This window comes from Melospiza melodia, chromosome 29 (genome assembly GCF_035770615.1).
Source record: "Melospiza melodia melodia isolate bMelMel2 chromosome 29, bMelMel2.pri, whole genome shotgun sequence".
In the NCBI taxonomy this organism is placed as follows: domain Eukaryota; kingdom Metazoa; phylum Chordata; class Aves; order Passeriformes; family Passerellidae; genus Melospiza; species Melospiza melodia.
The window spans coordinates 5871959-5892594 of NC_086222.1; the positions used below are offsets into that span (position 1 = coordinate 5871959).

Below are 20636 nucleotides of genomic sequence, written 5' to 3' on the forward strand. Positions count from 1 at the left end.
TTTCCCACAGCTGATCCTTGAATGTCCCAAATTTGGTCCTTGAATTTCCCACATCTGATCCTTGAATTTCCACATTTGATCTTTGAATATCCCACTTTTGGTCCTTGAACATCCCACATCTGATCTTTGAATATCCCACATCTGATCCCTGAATATCCCACTTTTGGTCCTTGAATTTCCCACATTTGATCCTTGAATTTCCACATTTGATCCTTGAATTTCCCACTTTTGATCCTTGAATATCCCACATTTGATCCTTGAATGTCCCAAATTTGGCCCTTAAACATCCCATATTTGATCATTGAACATCCCACTTTTGGTCCTTGAATATCCCACATCCGATCCTTGAATATCCCACATTAACGTCCCAAATTTTGTCCTTAAACATCCCATATTTGATCCTTGAATATCCCACATTCACTCCTTGGGCATCCCTCATTTTTCTTCCCCAATTGCCAAAGCAATTCCTCCACTGGTTTTGGAATCTCACTTTAAAACTCCAGGGAAAGTATCCAGGCCCAGATTTTTCCTTCACAAAGGCAAAAAGCTGCTCCTTCCCTCGAGAGTTTTTTCCAGAGGTTAATTATCATCAATTATTATGCCTGGTTAAAAAAATACATTTCCCATTTGGATTGGCCACTTCATCACCCAGCCGTGGGAGCTTGTTGGAATTTTTTTGGCGATAAATTAAAATTCTCTCACACTCGATCTCGTAGTTCTTTTCCCCAGGAGGAAAAAAAAAAAAAAGAGAGAAAAAAAGGAGAAAAAAGGCATTTTTCTGCTGCAACAGGTCATTGCTGAGTGATTTTTTTTGGTCAGGTCTCATCTCATAAACCCTGAGCCTCCAGATCTCCAGGGCTGCATCCCTACTGAGAAGAGTTTGGCTACCAGCTCATTTCTTCCCACCCTGGAAGGGATGTCCAGACCCCAAAACCAGGAAAACCTCCTTCAGACACCTTTTCCTATCCCAATCTCAACCCAGATTGCTGGAAAACCTCCCTGAAATTAAACCCCTTCCCCTAAAGTTCCCCCAAATTCTGGGGGTTATGCTATTTCCATGCCCCAGGTTGGAGCATGGGCACCTCAGGGAGAATTTTTTGCAGTGTTGTAAATCTGTAATTGCCACAAACTCACTGGAACTTATTCCAGAGGACATGGACGGGTCCTTTCCAAAAGAGACGAGCACTGGGAGCAGGTTTGATGAAATATTAAACATTTGGCAAGAGCAGCGACACACATAACCAGCAATATTTACATTTTTACATAACAGGCTTCAGGAGAAAACAAATTACATAAAATATAGAGGTTTAGTCTCCATCATTTCACCGCTCCTCCATAAATAATTCAATTCTCTTTCCAAGATTGCATTATTGCTCGTGTCGGATTTCTCTAAGAAAAACTGTGATGGGATTCTCTGCAAGATGCAAAAGAGCAAAAAACTGAGTAAATTATTCAAAAATGGATGTTCAAAACAAGGCAGGGGTTTAGGACATTTCCTTGAGGCTGAGCCTGGCTTAAGCACTTGGCTCAGCCTGAAGGAAATTGGAGCAGGTTGGAGGGGGACAACGTCCCTTCCAAATTACAGGGAGGGTGTCCAACCCCTCGGGAGTTAAAAGATGCTGCAGAGAAATCCCTAAACACAATTTAGGATTATTTTAGGCTGAGTGTTTCTCCAAATTGTCCCAGTGGTACCCACCAGCCCTTCATCCCTCTGGCTCAGGCACCACCCTTGGATCTGGCCATGATGGGCAAAGCAAATCACCCATTGAAATTTTGGATTTTTTTAGGAGATATTTAAGGACATGAATATTTTCCTACACCTTTCCAAACCAGCAGTAAGTTGCAAGGAGTGAGAAGAAAATTCAGGATCAAACAATTCAGCCTTAAAAAGCCACGTAGGGACCATGCACACAGACAGCTGTCTGTCCAAACCCAACAATGCTTGTGCCAAAACTGGGATGAAATTAAAGAATTCCCCAAATTTTAACTGTTAACTCATGGAAGATTTCTGGATAACTTGATTTTCCCTCCATTTTTTGGTACCTCACTCACAGGACAACTCCTCCTTTTACCTGTGCACATGATTTTCCTGGCAATAATAAGAATTACAACACCAAGACAACAATGTTATTTTTGAAGCCACCGTGCATTTTAAACAACACAGACACGCAAACAAGCTTGTAATTTCACAAGAACGAATAGATAAATACATGGGAGAATATAATTAAGGGGTTTATCAATAATCCATAGGGACAAGGAGGATATATTAAGAATCAGTGATCAGTGCCAGCATGGCTCTGTATTCCCAGAGGTTTTCCTATGCAAGATTAAATAAGATTAAGTTTATTTCTTCTGAGAGATTGATGGATTGATAAAAAAGAGAGCCAAAGCAAAAACAAAGGATTTTTCCCCATTGATGGGAGAAAATCCACCAAGCAGCTGGGATTGAGTGGGAAAACATCTAAAAAAATGGGATTTTTTTTTAGCTGAGTGGGGGTTGGTGGTGGTTTCTTGGGCCAGGAAAGCATTTTGGGGTCCTTCCAGAGGGCGAGTGGTGGAGAAATGGCAGGTTATATATATTTTGATTAGAAAATCCCTGCTGCCAACTTACTCCTCTTAAATGTTTAATTTCAAGGCATAATAAGTCCTCAGCTGCTTTTTGCTGCTCCTTCAGGCTCTCCTGTGCAAAGTTACTGGAAGCATCTGACTGACTGATCCTTTCCCAAGCATTTCCAGGGATAAATAAAAAAAGAGAAGGCTCTGGATGTTTAAAATTACTTACCTCCAGCACTTGGGCAAGATTTGGAGTCTGTTTTCCAGAGGCAATATCAGCTGGTTGAGATAGAGATGGGCTGGAGGGATAACCAGGGGAGGGGAAACAAAAATTAGAAATAATTGTAAAAATTGCAAAAAAATTGAAAAATTATAAAAATAAAAACATTGTAAAAATATACAAATATTTAAATTATTTTAATTATTTAAATTATTAAAATATTAAAAGATTAAAATATTAAAAGATTAAAATATTAAAAGATTAAAATATTAAAATAATAAATTAATAAAATAAGAAAATAATAAAATATTAAAATATTAAATATAAACATTATAAAAATATAAAATTATTAAAATAGAAATTATTGAAACTATTAAAATATATAAATGGTAAAAAATAACATAAAACTTAAAACATTAAAATATTAAAAGTATGTAAATATAAAAATTGCAAAAATTTACAAGGTAAAAAATTACAGATGCATTAAAATTATAAAAACAGTAAAATTACGAAAATATTAAAATTATAAATATTATTTTATACTATAAAAGTATAAAAATACAAAATTATAAAAATATAAATTTATAAAATTATAAAATTATAAACATATAAAAATATAAAATATAGAATTATAAATATATAAAATTATGAAATTATATAAATATATTAAAATATTAAATATATATTATAAAAATATAGAATTATAAAATTATAAATATATAAAATTATAAAATTATTATAAATATATAAGATTATGAGATTATATGAAAATATTAAAATATAAAATATAGATTATAAAAGTATAGAGTTATAAAATTATAAAAATATAAAATTATAAAATAAATAAAATTATCAATAACTGTAAAACTAAACCCTGTGCAAACACTGCAGAAACCAAACCAGGGCTGCTCAATGGGCTGAGCCCCCTCCAATTTCTGTTCCCCTTGGGTACCTGCAGCACCTGACAAACACAGAGTGCAGATGCTGATCCTGCCCTTTTAAACTTTGACTCCCCTGAGATGTTTCCTCACCTTGGCTGGGCTCTGGTGCTTGTTCCCGTCCTCCTTTGGGCCCAGTTCCACCTTCACCTGCATCTCCTCGCTGAGCCCCAGCCCGGCTCCAGGAGCTGCTGGAGGGAGAAGCACAGAGATGGTCACAACTCTTTAAAGATGCAAATTGAGAAGCAGCCATCATAACAAGAGAGCTCTGCTAATTCTCTTACAAGTATGCAGATTTCGGTGCTGACTTTTCCTAGGCTTATTTGTTTTATTTAGCAATAAATTTAATACCAGCTCCCTGAAGCAAAGAGACAGATGGACTATAAACTTTGAATTTTGAGTAGTTTTACTTTCTTAGGCTCATGTAATCTTTGATGTCTTCTGAAATTACATCTTGGAAAGTTCTCAGGGATTGAATTCTGCATTTTTACAGCCCTCAAAGCCATTTGATTAGCTGCCTTTTAATTTTTTTTTTGTTGTACAGGTTACCTGAAGGATCTTAAATACCATCTCAGTGATTCATATCCTTGGCTGCCAGAGCTGTCTCAGGGAGCTGCCAGTGGACCTGAGAAAACCAAAGCACTGCATAATATCTTCTCTGCAGGCAAAGGAAAGCAAAATAAGCTTCATGCATCCTTTGGGATGGAAAACTTCTGAGATCTGAGACCAAAACCCCTGGGCTGGAATAAAATGGTGCCCTTGCAGAACTGAGGGAAACCGCGGTGGGGTTTGGGGAGGACCACGGAGTCACAATGCAGCAGGAAGGATTCATCTCCTTTTTTCTTTTTTTTTATTTTGTTTTGGGGTTTTTTGGAGTTTTTTTTTTTTTTTTGCTATCCACCAGCAATGAAAAATTAGCTTGGAAATGAGGAGAAAGGAGAGGTGGGTGCAGCCTGGGGAAGCCCCTGGAGGAGGGTGGGCTCCATCCTTCAGTCGTCCACACATGAAGCCACGAGTTGATTGAACACCATGAAAGTCACATACACGAGAACATCCTTTTAGCCAACAATCCTGAGGTGTGTGGAAATTCAGAATTTAATCTGGAGGTATAAAAATACATCCCATGTGCTCAGGAGTCGGGGAGAGGTGAAGTTAAGGGTAGCACTGTGATTTTTAGAGTTAACTGCTCCAACCCAGCAGAGCTCAGCCCGGCCAGGCCCCATCATGACTCATTTCCCGACCACCACACACAAATAGGGAAGGAAAAGAAATGTAAAAATAAATAAATAAATAGCAACAACAAAAAACTCACACGATTTCCAAGCTGCAGCCCAGGAAAGAGCAGAACAAAAATCGATACGTGTCAAATGAAAAAGGACGAGAACAAAGATGCTGCAAGGAGCCAAGAATAAAACCCGAATGAAAACTGTAAACAGGCTTGACTGCCAAAAAACCCACCTGCCTCAAAGTCCTGGGGGTCTCAGCAATAATTTTGGGGCATTTCAGCAGTTTTTGGTCACTTTCAGTCACCCCTGATCCCACCCTGGGCAGACACTGTCACTGCTCAACCCTTCCCAGCTCCGAGACATTACTGACTGCTCAGTTGCAATGGAATTAAAATGGATGATTATTATGGGCCCATTAAAGTCTCATGAGTGGCCAGTGATTAATGCCATTGTGAAGAAAACCCAAAGAACTAATGATGATGAGCCACTTAAAATGAAGTGTTGTGGGTTTCCTTATCAATGGCTCCTTGGTTTCCAGCCTGGAACTCCTGGGTGGGAAGGAAGAGGGGATTGAGACAGGTAAAGGAGGAAGGATTGCAAAGAGATGATGCAAGGAGCACCCACATGGACACTCTTTCAACATAAGATTGGTGGGAAATAGCATTTCTTGGGGAAATGGGTGGGAAATAGAAGTTTGTTGGAAAAACATTTGACTGTGGGCTTTAGAGCCTTTGGGAATGCCATTAGAAAAGCAAATTTTAATTGTTACCATCTCCCCAGAGCCTGTTCTTGTCTTTCATTTTCCCCTCTATTTTCTTATTTTCCATGAATTCTTCACCTCCTTCCTTTAACATTCCCTTCTCTCCATCCCTTGCAGCACCCACAGAGGTCTCCACAGCCAAATTCCAGTCTCTCAAGCAGTTTCTCTCCTCCTTCCTCTCCTTGGCTGGAACGGATTTTGCCACAATATCATCCCATGTTGACCCCATGGGGACATGCCATCCCCTGTGGGCGCAAGGGCATTAAAACATCCCCAGGAGACAGCTACAGGAACTTTCTTTTTGTAGGGTTTTTTGGGAAATTGCAGCAGCTTCTTGAACTTCGCAGAACCAAGCATCAAAAACCCTATTTGCACCCGTCTATAAATTTACTGGTCTGAAATAAAGTTGTATTTACTATAACAAGCCACCAAACCCAAATAATTACCAATTTCCTCCCAGCTGGGAGTGATGTGAAGCATAAGAGGAGCCATAAGGGCTGTGATGACAGAGACACCTTCTCTTCCTCCATCCACCTTCTCCAAGTGCTCCTGGACTGGGGTCAGCCTTGACCCCCAGTGGGAAATATTTCCTCTCCTCCCACCACCCAGGCTCTTTTAGAGGCATTTCCACTTGCTGAGATGGGATTTTATTTTTTTTTTTTCCCTCTTGAAAAGTGACTTCATATTCCATTTTATTATTTTTTTTAATGTTGCAGGATTTATTCTGTTTGAAGTCCTACATCCTCATTTCCTGTCAGGATGATTAAAATTGATTTCCGCCATCAGCTAGAAAAAGATAATCTGAAGTGGGTTCCTGTGAGAGAGAGCTCTATCCCCACTGGAGACATTACCAACCCTCTCCTATTATTTTAACTTTCTTTTTTGGGGGGATGTCTCTTTGGAAAAGGACAACTCAGTGTTTCTCAGCTGCGTGTGTCCTCCAGGTAAGTTGGGAAGAATAATTTAACCTCATTTTCCCCATCACAGAGAGTGGGCTGAGGGATTTAAATAGCTCTTGTTTACCACTGCCACCCTCCTGGCAGTATTTTTAGAGGAGTAATTGGATCCTCCTGATGCCTTTGCTTTGGTTTCTGGAGCTCCACATCCTCTGACCCCACACCTGCACCTGTCCAAGTTTGTATCTGGGCAAGCTGAAATGGGATGGGGTTTTCCCCAGCATTAAGCTGGGTGGTTCCCAGTGCCCTCACAGACTTTACAGGAGGAGGAAAGAGGGATTTGGGCTGGAAAATCAGCCCAAATTTGGGTTGGAAAGCTGTAAAACATCTAACCAACAAAGAAAACACGGAAAAAATCAGTCCAGAGGGCAAGAGGCACTCAGTGATACAGCGGTTCCAACCTTTACCCATCTCTTAAATCAACTAAACCTGGAATATTCTAAATAAAAAATCAATTCAAATAAATTTTTTTTTTTTTCAAAATCAATTCAGTGCATTCTTATAATTGAATAAATTTTAAAATTAACAGAATCAACTGCATGTGCAGGATATATGGAATAACCTCCGAAATATCCCTAAAATATAAATAACCTCTTTCCAGGCTGAAGCATCTTGGGGCCTCATGACCACGCTGATTTGCAGCCAAACCCCATAAGCAAATTTATGCAAATGAGAGGGGACTGGTGGTTCCTATCACACCAAGCACAAAATGACACACATGTACTGAGAGCCTTTTCCCCAACCACCATCCCCAGACTCCCAAGCCACGAGGAATCCCCCCAAAAAAGGGGTCCCCAGCACCCCACACGTCCCCATCCCCAGGCTTGAACACCCTCACACGAGAGCAATTTAACGCCATTCCCAGCTTAAGCTCCACATCTGCCGGGCGTGAAATTAGTTCCAGCAAGCTGCAAATTTGCCACTAATAAAAATATTTAGCAATTCGCTAGTCTTTAAATCGGGAGCAGAATATTTTCTTCCCTGCATCAACGCCCGTTTCTTTTTAATTCTAATATTGGAGCTCCAGCCGTAACAGTGGAAGTCTCACGACTGCGCGAGCGGTTTTAAATCAGCTCCCTCAGCGCTTCCAGCTCCACCACCAAGACTCTGATCATTTATTATCATTTGATAATTGGCCACGTTTGTGGGATCTCAGCACCTCAGGACTGATGTGCCGAGTCACCAAGACCACCCTTGGGGGGCTCGGAGGTCCTGGAATGTTGCCAGAAGTGTCTGGTGGCTGGACTTTGATCCTGCACGGGAGACGACACCTGTATGAGGATGGGAGGATTTCACTGGGTGAATGGTGAAAGGACAGGTTAATTAGAGTGTGAGACACAGGGTTTAGGATTTCTGTACAGGGGGGTCTAGAGAAGTAAGATGGAGGAATTGGGGCGTGTCCTGTCCTTCTTCTTCTTCTTCTTGGCCTCCATCTTCTGTGGTGGTGGTGGCACCTTGGGATTGGTTCTTACTAAAAGTGCACTTGTCAATAAGGGTGAAAGGTATTGGGGAAATTAGGTAAATATCTTATACGTAGTTTTGGGTATAAAGATAAGTGACCGCCCCAAGGGCTCTCAGTGTGCTCATGGCTGGCTGCTGTGCAGACCTCTGTCGGGCCGAGAGAAAATCTCGTAGATAAAAACTAATAAACACTGAAGACCGAGAAAAAACCTGAAGACTCTTTTCGTCGTTTGGAGCGCGGGCTGCCCAAGGCCACCCCGAGCCTTTCCAGGTCATTAAAACAGCCGAGACAGCGACAACGTTGGTTCTTTTGGCCACCAGGATGAGCTGGCCATGGTGGATTTGCAGGTTTTAAGCCAAAAAAAAGCCATTTTGACCCAAAGCTGCTCTGTTTTGCTCCTCTCACAAAAAGCTTTGATCCATGTGATCCCATCTTGCAGGCCTTGGAGGAAGGTGACCTCTCCATCCTCCTGTGCCAAGAGTTTAATTAGCCTCAATGCTAATTGTGTCTGTCTGCCAAGCCCATTTCATCCAATGCCAGCCTCAGGATCTTTGCCAAGAAATGCCACAATTCCCTTGTGACATTCATATTTTTTGAAGAACGTCTTTGCCCAGGATTTTTCTCCTGGGAAGCTGAGAAGCCTCAGAGAAAAAGAAAAACAATAATTATCTGATTTGCTTCTCCTGTGTTTTACTCCTTTAGAATGTGTTTAGACATTGTTTACCAACAAGTGATTGTTTCATTGGTTTCATGTGAATTATTTTCATTCATTGGGCAATCGGTGCCAAGCTGTGTCAGGGCTCTGGAAGGAGTCACATGTTTTCCTTATTGTCTTTTTAGCCTTCTGTAAATATCCTTTCTGTATTCTTTAGTATAATTTAGTTTAATATTATTTAATATAATATAGTATCATAAAATAATAAATTAGCCATCTAAGAACATGGAGTCAGATTCATTGTTCCTTCCTGCCATAAGTGTCCCTGTAAATAGAAAATTCCTGATCTCTTCCTAGGGAAAAACTCTCTGCAGTGATGACACAGCCTTCAAATCATTCCTTTTCCCTGGCAGGACAGCAGCACCCATCCACTGGAGAACACTGAATTATTTGTGCCCAATAAATCCTTTGAATTGGGTTTTTTGGGCAACAAGCACCCAACAGCAGCTGTATGACTCTGCTTCTCCTTATTTAAAGCTGATTATTGCTTGAGAGTCTTGCCAGGAAAGGCTTTATGATACCAATATTATGGATATCAAACACTCTGGAGCTGGAATTAACCATCACCACATCATTTGTCATCATTTTGATGTGTCCTGTCCCCAGCAAAAGAGTTTGGGTGCAAACGCCACATGGTGCAAATCAAAAGTCTTGGAGAAAACCTGGACGTGTGACACCAGCAAACATCCCTACATCAACAGTTATCCTGGAAAAAAACACCACAAATATGAAACTTCTCCCAGAGTCATGCAAACAACACAAAAATCCTCAATATTTGCTGCTCTCCCATGTTTTTTATTTCACCTTTTACGCCCAGCATTGCCTTTCTCCCACTTTCTGTTACTTTTTTTTTTCCAGCTGCAATGCAACTCTGGCACAAGCAATAAATGGGACCAAATCCCAGCAGGTAAAATCTAGAAGGAAAAGTTATTTTAAGCCAGCAATAAATGATTCTTTGGCAATAAAATCAGATCTTTGCATTCAGCTGATGGGCTGATGGAGCAGTTTGCAAGGCAAATCCCCAGAATGGCATTCCTGACGCTGGGAGGAGGCTGAGATGCAGGAGAGGGATGGGTTTAGGATGATGAGATTTTTTTGCAGATGAGTTGAAGAAATTTCTGGTGAAGGCTGTGCTTGGAAATATCACACCAGTGGGGTTGGTTTTCCCAGTTTCCTTTTATCTGTGAGTTTGCCATTTGCCTTCATTGTGCTCAGAGAAAACTGCAGCCTTGCTGTGATACCAGGGGGGCTGGGCAAATAAATATTATTAAACATTATGTATATTATATAATATATATTATATAATGTATATTATATAATATATATTATATATTATATAATATATATTATATAATATATATTATATATTATATATTATATATTATATATTATATATTATATATTATATATTATATATTATATATTATATATTATATATTATATATTATATATTATATATTATATATTATATAATATATATTATATAATATATAGTATATGTTATATGTTATATGTTATATATCATATATTATATATTACATATTCTGTATTATATAATATGTAATATGTAATACATAGTATATCGTATATAGTGTATAATATATATTATAGATATAGACTGCAGAATATTATATTATATTATATTATATTATATTATATTATATTATATTATATTATATTATATTATATTATATTATATTATATTATATTATATTATATTATATCTGTAATATATTATATCTGTAATATATTATATTATATTATATTAATTATCTAGTTTATATTATATCTGTAATATATTATATATTGTATTGTATATTATAGATTATAGATTATAGATCTTATTATATATTATATATTATATCTATTATTAAATATTGAATGCATTTAATATTCAATGGATAAATATATAAATATTTTGGAGGGTGTTGGGCTGCTGGGCCCATTTCAACTCATTGCAACTCTGAATCTTGTGCTTGAGTTACTATTAGCCTTATTGCAATGGTGGGGTTCAAACCAACGAGCAGCAAGGCTCAGAGCTGGCCATTGGATGTGCTTGCTGGGCTGTAAATTGCATTTATCCTTCAACTTCTGGCCAGAGATGTGGGATGTGGTGTGGTCCACCAGCAGGATCAGCAGCTGGATGATTCGAGCTCTCTGCTTCAATCTCTTGAACTGGCTTAGTGTTGCTGTTGCTGGCATCAAGAAACTATCAGGCAGCACCAAAACACAGAAATGAGAAATAAAAACCCAATCAATGTGGGAAGAGGTTAACCAGGCCGTTGGAAAAGCTGTGGATAAGAGGTACAAGAGAAAAATAAGACAAGGAAAAGCATTATTGGCTGTTGAATAAAATATATCACTTCCAGATGAAAAGCCAAAGGATGCAAAAGAATGGCAGAGGGAGAAAGCTCCAGCTGAAAACAGGGTTATGAAGAAGAAATTTGGGGGTTTAGAAACTACAGAAATGGAAATAAATGGGAAAACAGAGAAAAACAAAGGGAGATTCCCAAACAACAGGAGCAAAGGTTTAATTTCTCATGGGCAGCAGGATCAGAGGGAACAGAAGAGGAGAGGGAAGAGAACAGCAGAGATGGACACAGCAAGGCAGGGACTGCAGAGGGAAAAGCCCTGCCTGGTGGGGATAACACACAGTGCAGAACAGAGCAGGAAAGGAGGGAGTTTGCAATCAAACATACGTTTTTAATGTGCTGGCAGCCGGCTGCTGCTCCGTGCCAAGCACAGGCAGGTGTCACACACAGTTTGTGTTCTGCTTGCTGAAGCAGTCGGTGTCATGCTGGCGACTCTGATTCCATCCCAGGCACAGGAAGGCAGGTCGGTGCTGCACAGAGTAATTAACTCTGCTTTATTCCTCCCCTTGGAAGAGCAGACAGAAAACGCCCCCTCAGGTGACATTTTCTGCAGCCAAAGTATTGCAGGCTTGAAGCAGTGGGGACAGAAAATATCAATGTTTAGGGTTTTTTGGGTTAACTGAGCCCAAGTGCCTGGGGTTGGAACAGGATCGTCTTTAAAATCCTTTCCAACCCAAACCATGGTGTAATTCTGAGATTCTGTGATAAAGTCACTTATCAAACCACACCGGCCTGGGTCTGATGTGGGCAAGATGTGGTGGTGGAGAGACAGGATTTATAAACAGGCTGAAATATTTATTTTAAATGGAAATTCCTCGTCTTGACGTTAGAAGATGCTTGTAGCATTGACAAACCTCCCTAGTTTGGCTTGGCTGTCCCAGACCCCCAGCACGGCTGTTCCAAACCCGTGTCAGCATTCCTATATTAACAAAATCTGCCTGGTTTTGGCCCTAAATACAATTGAGGGCGCGAACAGCTCGATTTTCAGGGTTGTGGGGTGAAAGTGCGTTCAGAGCCGGGTGGCGCCGGCCAAGGCGAGGTAATGAAGCACCAATCCGCCCGGACCGGGAGGGAGCGGAGGGAAATTCCCGTTCCACCGGGAGCAGCTCTGGGACCGGGTCCAAGGCCGCGGGACGGGGAGCGGCTGGAGCGGGGTCCTGGGGATCCCATGGGGGCAGGAGGGCCGAGATTGAATAGGGACGGGGTCAGCAGGACCGGGGTTCAATAGGGACCGGGTCAGCAGGACCGGGGTTCAATAGGGACCGGGTGAGCAGGGCCAAGATTGAATAGGGACCAGGTCAGCAGGGCCAAGATTGAATAGGGACCAGGTCAGCAGGGCCGGGGTTCAGTAGGGACCGGGTCAGCAGGGCCGGGGTTCAATACGGACCGGGTGAGCAGGGCCGGGATTCAATAGGGACCGGGTCAGTAGGAGCGGGGTTCAATAGGGACCGGGTCAGTAGGGCCAGGATTCAATAGGGACCGGGTCAGCAGGGCCGGGATTCAATAGGGACCGGGTCAGTAGGGCGGGGTTCAATAGGGACCGGGTGAGCAGGGCCGGGATTCAATAGGGACCGGGTGAGCAGGGCCGGGATTCAATAGGGACCGGGTCAGTAGGGCCAGGATTCAATAGGGACCGGGTCAGCAGGACCGGGGTTCAGTAGGGCCGAGTCAGTAGGAGCGGGGTTCAATAGGGACCGGGTCAGCAGGGCCGGGGTTCAATAGGACTGGGGTGGGGATGGGGGCTGGAATTGGAGCCGGGACCGGGACCGGGATCGGGACCAACATCGGGATCGGGACTGGGACTAGAACCAGGATCGGCATCGGGGCCGGAACCAGAACCGGGACTGGGATCGAGGGCAAGATGGGGGGCCGGGATCGGGATCAGAATTGGGACCGGGACTGGGATCGGGATCGGGATCGATGCCGGAACTAGAACCGAGATCGGCATCGGGGCCGGGATGGGGGCTGGGATCGGGATTTAGCACTTGCCCCCCCGGGCGCGCCCCCGCCTCCGGCAGCGCGCAGAAAGCCCCGCCCACCCCTCCACCGTCAGCCAATGGGAAGCGCGGAGATAGAACCGGGGGGCGGGTAAAGCGGGGTCCGCGCCTCTTCCCTCCTTCCCTTAGCCAATAGACAGCGCGGGCGCCGCTGCGGGCAGCGCTGATTGGCCGGGGCGGCGCGGTTGCTAGGCAGAAGCGGCGGCGCGGGGCGGCATGGCCGGCGAGCTGGGCGTGGGGCCGGGGGTGCTGGCGCTGCTGCTGCTCTGGGCCATGGCGCTGCTGCTCGTGATGGCGCTGGGCCGCGCCGGTCGCGCCCGGTGAGCGCGGGGACCGGGCGGGACGGGGAGAGGACGGGGCGGCCCTGGTGAGCCGGGAAGACCGGGACGGGACGGGGTGGATGCGGGACCGGCCCAGTGAACGCGGGGATGGGGTGGGACCGGGCCCGGTGAGCGCGGGGATGGGGACGGGGCGGGGACGGGACCGGCCCGGTGAGAGCGGGGATGGGGCGGGACCGGACCCAATGAGCCGGGGAGACAGGGACGGGACGGGGTGGGTGCGGGACCGGGCCCGGTGAGCGCGGGGATGGGGACGGGGCGGGGACGGGACCGGAGCCGATGAACGCGGGGATGGAGTTGGACAGGCACGGTGAGCGCGGGAATAGGGCGGAACCGGCCCGGTGATCGCGGGGATGGGATGGGACCGACCCGGTGATCGCGGGGATGGGATGGGACCGGCCCGGTGATCGCGGGGATGGGGACGGGACCGACCCGGTGATCGCGGGGATGGGACGGGACCGGCCCGGTGATCGCGGGGATGGGGACGGGACCGGCCCGGTGATCGCGGGGATGGGATGGGACCGACCCGGTGATCGCAGGGTTCGGGCCCGCCGGAGCTGAGCTCGCCCCCCGCTCCCGTCCCGCCGCAGGGTCGGAGCGGTGCCGGTGCTGCTCGGAGCCGCCGCGCTCACGGCCGCGCTGCTGCTGTTCCCCCGGGAGGGCGAGAGCCCGGGCCCCGCCGGCGCTGAGGAGGTGAGACCGGGCTGAGGGGAGGGCGGAACCGCCGGGATCCCGGGATGGGCCCGGCTCCTGTCCCGAAGCCCCGGGGCTCGGCCTTTTCCGTGGGCATGGCCCCAGAGGAGTCTCTGAGGCAGGGACGGCCCCTACGGCCATCCTGGAGCCCTGGGAATGGTTCCTCACCCGGGCATGGGCTGGAGGATGCTCTGGGAATGGTTCCTCATTTCAGGGATGGGCTGCAGGATGCCCTGGGAATGGTTCCTCACCCGGGGTTGGGCTGCAGGATGCTCTGGGAATGGTTCCTCACCCAGGGATGGGCTGCAGGCTGCCCTGGGAATGGTTCCTCATTTCAGGGATGGGCTGCAGGCTGCCCTGGGAATGGTTCCTCATTTCAGGGATGGGCTGCAGGATGCCCTGGGAATGGTTCCTCATTTCAGGGATGGGCTGCAGGATACCCTGGGAATGGTTCCTCACCCAGGGATGGGCTGCAGGATGCCCTGGGAATGGTTCCATACCCCAGGGATGGGCTGCAGGATGCCCTGGGAATGGTTCCTCATTTCAGGGATGGGTTTCAGGATGCCCTGGGAATGGTTCCTCATTTCAGGGATGGGTTTCAGCATGCCCTGAGGCCCCAGGAGTGGCTTTTAGCTCAGAGACAGCCCCAGTACCACCCCCGTGCCCCCAAGATTGCCCCGTGCTGCCTCTGTGCGCTCCCTCTGGCACAGGCTGTGTCACTGGTGGAGCTGGGAAATGTTCATTTCTGTCACAGAATTGCTGATTTCCACCCTGGTCCACCTGACCCGTGGGGTTTGGCTCCCTCCTCCCGTCCCCAGGGCTCTGTGCAGGGATTGCCCTCCTGCTTTGGCCCCCCCAGCTCCAGCAGCCTCTGCTCCCTCTCTGCCATTCCCTTCCCTTATCAGCTTTTTTTTCTTATCAACTCTTCCCTCAGCTGTGATTTCTGGTTAAAGCCCAATTTCAGCTTTTCAGCTCTCTCGTAGGTTCCTGCCATGCTTGAACACGGAGCCATCTGCCCTGTCAGGCCCAGGGATCTCCCCAGTTTTTGGATCAGGCTGTCTGAGCTGCCACCTTGAGCTCTCCCAGAGCTCTTTGGCCTTTGAATACACAAAGTTCTGAGCCCTTTCAGGTGCTGTTTCCTCCCTTCTATTATTAATGAATGTTAATTACTGCTTTTCTGGTCCTTGTTCTGTGTAAATCCCTACTAAAAGAGACTTGTAATGTTCTTTTCTTCTCTCTGTGTCACATCTGACCTGCTCCTGGGAAGGTTAGCAGTGAGATGAAGGGCAGCCCAGTGCGTGTTTGTTGCCTGGGAGGCAAATGGAATTGCAAAGCTTTATTTTTTCACGGATCTTCAATTGGACTGGACCTGCCCTGCCTATCAATAATACATGACCTGGGCTTTCTGCACCAAAACTCTGCTAATTGGCTAATTAAAGAGTGAAACGTGCAGAAGGAGCCAGCGCTGGGCTCACCAGAGACTCTCAGCAGGAGCAGCAGGGCTGAGCTAATGCGGTGGATAAAGCTGAGCTGGGGCTGAGCAGAGCTCTGGGGGTCTGGGCAGCAGAGAGGGGGTTTCACAAACAGCTCCTTTCTGTGGGCTTCTCTTTGTCTTGCCTGGCTACCACAGCTTTATTTTTAATTGTTATTTTTCTCTTTTCTCGCCTTCTCCCTTCTAAAAGGAGGGATTGTGGCTGGGGAGAATTGCTGCAGGGCTTGGCTGCTGCCTCTTGCCTGTGCTCAGAGCTCTGCTGCTCCACATTAATATTCCCAGCAGCTTTTTGCAGGGATCTCCTTCTCATTTGTCACACACTGTGCATCCCAGGGCATGGAAAGCAAGGAGAGGAATCTGGGGGAGCCCCAGAGGTTCTTTTATCCTTGCAGGATGTGTTGTGCTCCCTGCAGGCTCCTGGAGCAGGCTGGGGCTGTGACCTGCTGGCATCTCTGTGTTTCTGTGCCCTGCAGGTTGTGGACACCTTCCTCATCGGGCGCTTCGTCCTCCTGGCTGTGATGAGCCTGGTGTTCCTGGGGTGCCTGTTCCTGTTCCTCATCTACCACCTCATGGAGCCTGTGTATGCCAAGCCTCTCCACAGCAGATAGAGACAGCAAAAAGGACATCCTGATACATGGGAATAAACCAGGAGACACCAGGAGCTGCTCTGGAGGTGATCCTGATGTTCTTAGAGCCAGCAAAGCAAGAGAAGCCTTTGCTTCATCTTAAAAAGCGAAGTTTGGTCTGAGCATGAGCTCCTTCCTCCCCAGGGGTTCAAGCCTGGGCACCTTCAAAGGTGTGTGAGCCTCTGAATGCTGCTCTCGTTTGCAGGGAGCTGAGATCCAGCACTTGGTGCTGCTCCTGGTTCAGTGCTGAACCGAGGTGGTTTGTTATTGTTACCCACAGGAGATGGGCAGAACAAACAAACAAACAAGTAACACACAAGAGCAGTTTGTTACTGCTCATTTTTCACTGTGGTTTAATAAAAGTCTTTGAGAAATCCCCGCCTCAGGCTTGATTTATTCCACAGGGATGTCACATCTGGCCACGCTGTGGTGACAGTGCCCATGAGAAAAAACCCAACCAAACATCAGTGTGTGGCTGTGGGTTGTTTGGGATGGTCCCTTGGCCTGCAAACCAGAGGCTTTGGAGGGGGAGTGAATGCAGAGTGATCCCAAACAGCAAATGGAAAGCTGCCCTCCCAGGAGGGAGCAGAAAGCTGTGTGTGCCCTCCCTGGTGCTGAGCAGGGCTCCCAGCCATGGGAAATGCTGATATCTGAGTGTTCCCTGCCTGTGAGGGCCCTGGGTGCTGCCAAAGGCTCACAACTGCTGCCACCCTAACACTTCAAACCTTTGCTCAATTCTAGCACAGATCCTGCTGGAGCTGCTGTCACCCTGTCCCTTCCCTGTCCCTCTTTTCCTCTCCTGGGGGAGAAAACCCTCTCTGTGTTCTGCAGGAGCAGCAGTGGGGCTGAACCCCATTTCTGTCCCTATTTTTGGGGGGAGCCAGGGCAGCAGTGCTGCTGAGGCAGAGCCTGTGCTGAGATGAAGCTGTGGGCAGCACCAGCTCTGTGCCCTCAGTGGCAGCAGCTTGTTTTCCTGCATGAAACCTCAAAAGGCTTTCAAATTGCAGGAGAAAAGCATTTTTGGTGGTCTGTGACCATTTTGTAGCAGGGAAGAAGCCTTTTTACCCTCCTTGCTGCACTGGGGAGAGGCTCCCACAGGGAAGGGCTGTGATGGTGTTCACAGGGGTCTGAGGATGAGGGGAGAGACGAGGATCTGACTCCATGTTTCACAAGGCTTGATTTATTATTTTATGATATATATTATATTAAAACTATACTAAAAGAATAGAAGAAAGGATTTCATCAGAAGGCTGGCTAAGAATAGAATGGGAAAGAATGATAACAAAGGTTTGTGGCTCAGCTCTCTGTCTGAGCCAGCTGACTGTGATTGGCCATTAATCAGAAACAACCACATGAGACCAATCACAGATGCACCTGTTGCATTCCACAGCAGCAGATAACCATTGTTTACATTTTGTTCCTGAGGCCTCCCAGCTTCTCAGGAGGAAAAATCCTAAGGAAAGGATTTTTCATAAAATGTGTCTGTGACAAAGGGGTGAGGTGGGCTCTGCTGTTGTTCGTGGGATGGAGCTGCTCAGCCTTGAGCTGGCAGCAAGTGAGGTCAAGTGAGACAGCCCTGAGCAGTGATCAGGGTCAACACAGCCAAAAACTTGAGGGCAGAAACTCAGATTTTTCCCCCCCATTTTAGAGATTTTTTTTTCCTTTTTTACTTTGAGCTGATGACAGTAAATTAAAGAACCCACTGTCATTTTCCAGCCCTGTCTGACAGCTGTCAGTCACCAAGCAGAGCTTTCAGGACATGCAAGATTGATAAGGCAGAGCCAGTGGGTGTGGAGGTGATGCTTCCCTGGCAGAAAATGCCCCAGCACCCCAGAGCACTGACTCAGTCAGCTGAAAAATGTGAGTACAGTCCCAAAAAAAGCAGAGAAGAGGCATCTCTGCTTTCCAAACTGCAGCCATGCTCAATCCCTTCCTGTCCTGAAGCCCATGACAAGGGAGTGTGTTGAGGAAATGCTGAGCATTTAATGCAGCACAAGCACATTGAGGTCTCCTGGTGATTTTGATGTTACACCTGAAACAAAATTCATATTTAATTCATTGTGTTAATAACATTAATGAACGTGGAGTTTCCCTGGCAGCTCCAGCTCTGCTGTGCTGTTATCCCTGTGTTTGTGGGATGATTTGGGAGCCTCAGTGAGGCCACAGCTTCACCAGGGCTTCAGTCCAGCAAATGGGAGGGAAACCACAGCAAAAGCAGCTGGGGCACTAAAAACCCAACCCTAACAGCAGAAACGTGAAACTTCTCCCCATTTTGTGCTGTATTAAACCCAAATAAGGGCTTTTTCTGTCCTCTTAACTGTTTGTGACTAAAATGAGCTGAAAGGCTGATAGAGCAGCAGTTCTTTTAGGGAGGGCAGAAAGCCATGCTGCAAGAGAGACACAGCAGCTCCTGCTCAAGGAGGTAATTTCAGCATTTTCCCAAAAACCCCATTAACTGCAGAAAGCCTCACGTGCTCTCACCCCCACTGAGACATTCTGAGCTTCATCCTCATCCTCCACAGCCCCTGGCAGTGGGGAGCCACCAGCTGGATGAACTCAGCGCGGGCTCTGTGTATTTATTTATTCTGGGGAGTTCTGCTCCTCCCCACACTGGGGCTTTCCAAACGGTTCCTGTTTATTTTTGGAACAGGAAAGACCACGTCAAGGAATTGGTATGAGCCAGAGCTGCTTCCCAACCAGCCCCAAATGGGGATTCTTTGCTTCCATCCACATCCCAAAACCCCAGCTCCTGGAGCATAATCCCTTCTAGAACATCTGCCTCCATCTAGCAGCCTGAGCCTTTATTTTGGAATTAACGTGCCAGAGGAGGGCAGGTTTGTGTGAAACCCCAACCTCTCAGTTGCAGGTGAGGATTTTGGGACTTCAGGGGATGTTTAAAGCCAAGGAGCCCTGCTCCAGCCCAAACTGATCCAGCCTTCCTCCTGCAGGATCAGATGATGAAAATTGCAATGCAAGATGTTTTCAATTACCATCTGTATGGCAGATTACCTTTGTCAAGTGGGCAGTTTGCCTTATCTCTCTCTTTGAGTGACCACAATCACTCCTCCCTGGGGAGGGGACATTGCTGATAACAGCTATTGAATGTCCCTGCATGGCTGATAAGAACTACAGCATCCCATTGGGAGATGTGAGCCCAGAGGGAGGAGCCAAGCATTCCTGCCTGGATATAATCTGGAGATTCTGGAACACCAGCCAAGCATTCCTGCCTGGATATAATCTGGAGATTCTGGAACACCAGCCAAGCATTCCTACCTGGGTATAATCTGGAGATTCTGGAACACCAGCCAAGCATTCCTGCCTGGATATAATCTGGAGATTCTGGAACACCAGCCAAGCATTCCTGCCTGGATATAATCTGGAGATTCTGGAACACCAGCCAAGCATTCCTGCCTGGATATAATCTGGAGATTCTGGAACACCAGCCAAGCATTCCTACCTGGATATAATCTGGAGATTCTGGAACACCAGCCAAGCATTCCTACCTGGATATAATCTGGAGATTCTGGAACACCAGCCAAGCATTCCTGCCTGGATATAATCTGGAGATTCTGGAACACCAGCACGGCTTCTCCACTGGATTCCCCAGAGGAACAGCAGCTGCCTCTGCCCCTGGATCTTCAGAGGCAGAGACTGCACCTTTCTCCAGGATCCCTGCTCCAGCAGAACCAGCCCTGACACTGCAGGAGGGCTGAGCCACAATTCCAATGGGGCTGCTGCCAACACCCTGACCCACAGGGTGTCAGGCTGGGTTCTGACTCTGGCAGTGTTGTTCTAGTGTACTGCATTTCATTTTTTTCCATTTTTCCCTATTAAAGAACTGTTATTTCCTGCTCCCATATTTTTGCCTGAGAGCCCCTTAATTTAAAATTTATAGCAATTCAGAGGGGTGGGGAGGGTTTACATTCTCCATTTCAGGGGAGGCTCCTGCCTTCCTTAGCAGACTCCTGGCTTTCCAAACCAGGACATTAGAGAAGCAGAACTGCCATGTCCTAAGGTGCAGGCAGAAAATCAGGCTGAATCTCAGCTCAAGAAAGCTGCTGTGCTGAAAGATCTGTGTGCCACGCTGAGGGCAGGCTGGCTGCTTTCAGGCCAGGGGGAAGAAGAGCCCTTTTCTCTCCCTAAATTCTCTGCCTGGCTCTTTAGAAATGAGCAGGGATGCCCCTGCACCAGGATGCCCGGGCAGTGCCAGGCTCACCAGCCTGAGGGAGAGCAGGGAGCAGGGCCAAAGCAGGGATGGAAGGAGCAGGAATGTCTGCAGGGGAAACTC

At 46.4% G+C, this 20636-nt stretch overlaps 1 protein-coding gene across 1 annotated transcript; it reads left to right on the top strand.

Moving 5' to 3' along the window:
• The first annotated feature begins 13415 nt into the window (after positions 1 to 13415).
• TMEM218 (transmembrane protein 218) lies at positions 13416 to 16722 on the top strand. The gene is made up of 4 exons (XM_063178308.1): positions 13416 to 13519; positions 13617 to 13690; positions 14100 to 14230; positions 16196 to 16722. Exons 1-4 carry the CDS (start codon positions 13416 to 13418, stop codon positions 16328 to 16330), a joined length of 444 nt encoding a protein of 147 aa, XP_063034378.1. The 3' UTR covers positions 16331 to 16722.
• Positions 16723 to 20636: the final 3914 nt, after the last annotated feature.

What these genes read in the sequence shown, in the direction of transcription:
- TMEM218 (XM_063178308.1), top strand. Translation starts at nt 13,416, where the DNA reads ATGGCCGGCGAGCTGGGCGTGGGGCCGGGGGTGCTGGCGCTGCTGCTG. An exon ending in GCGGGGACGGGACCGGCCCG is followed by an intron (nt 13,691 to 14,099) that starts GTGAGAGCGGGG and finishes GCCGGAGCTGAG; the next exon opens with CTCGCCCCCCGCTCCCGTCC. An exon ending in GCCCCGCCGGCGCTGAGGAG is followed by an intron (nt 14,231 to 16,195) that starts GTGAGACCGGGC and finishes TGTGCCCTGCAG; the next exon opens with GTTGTGGACACCTTCCTCAT.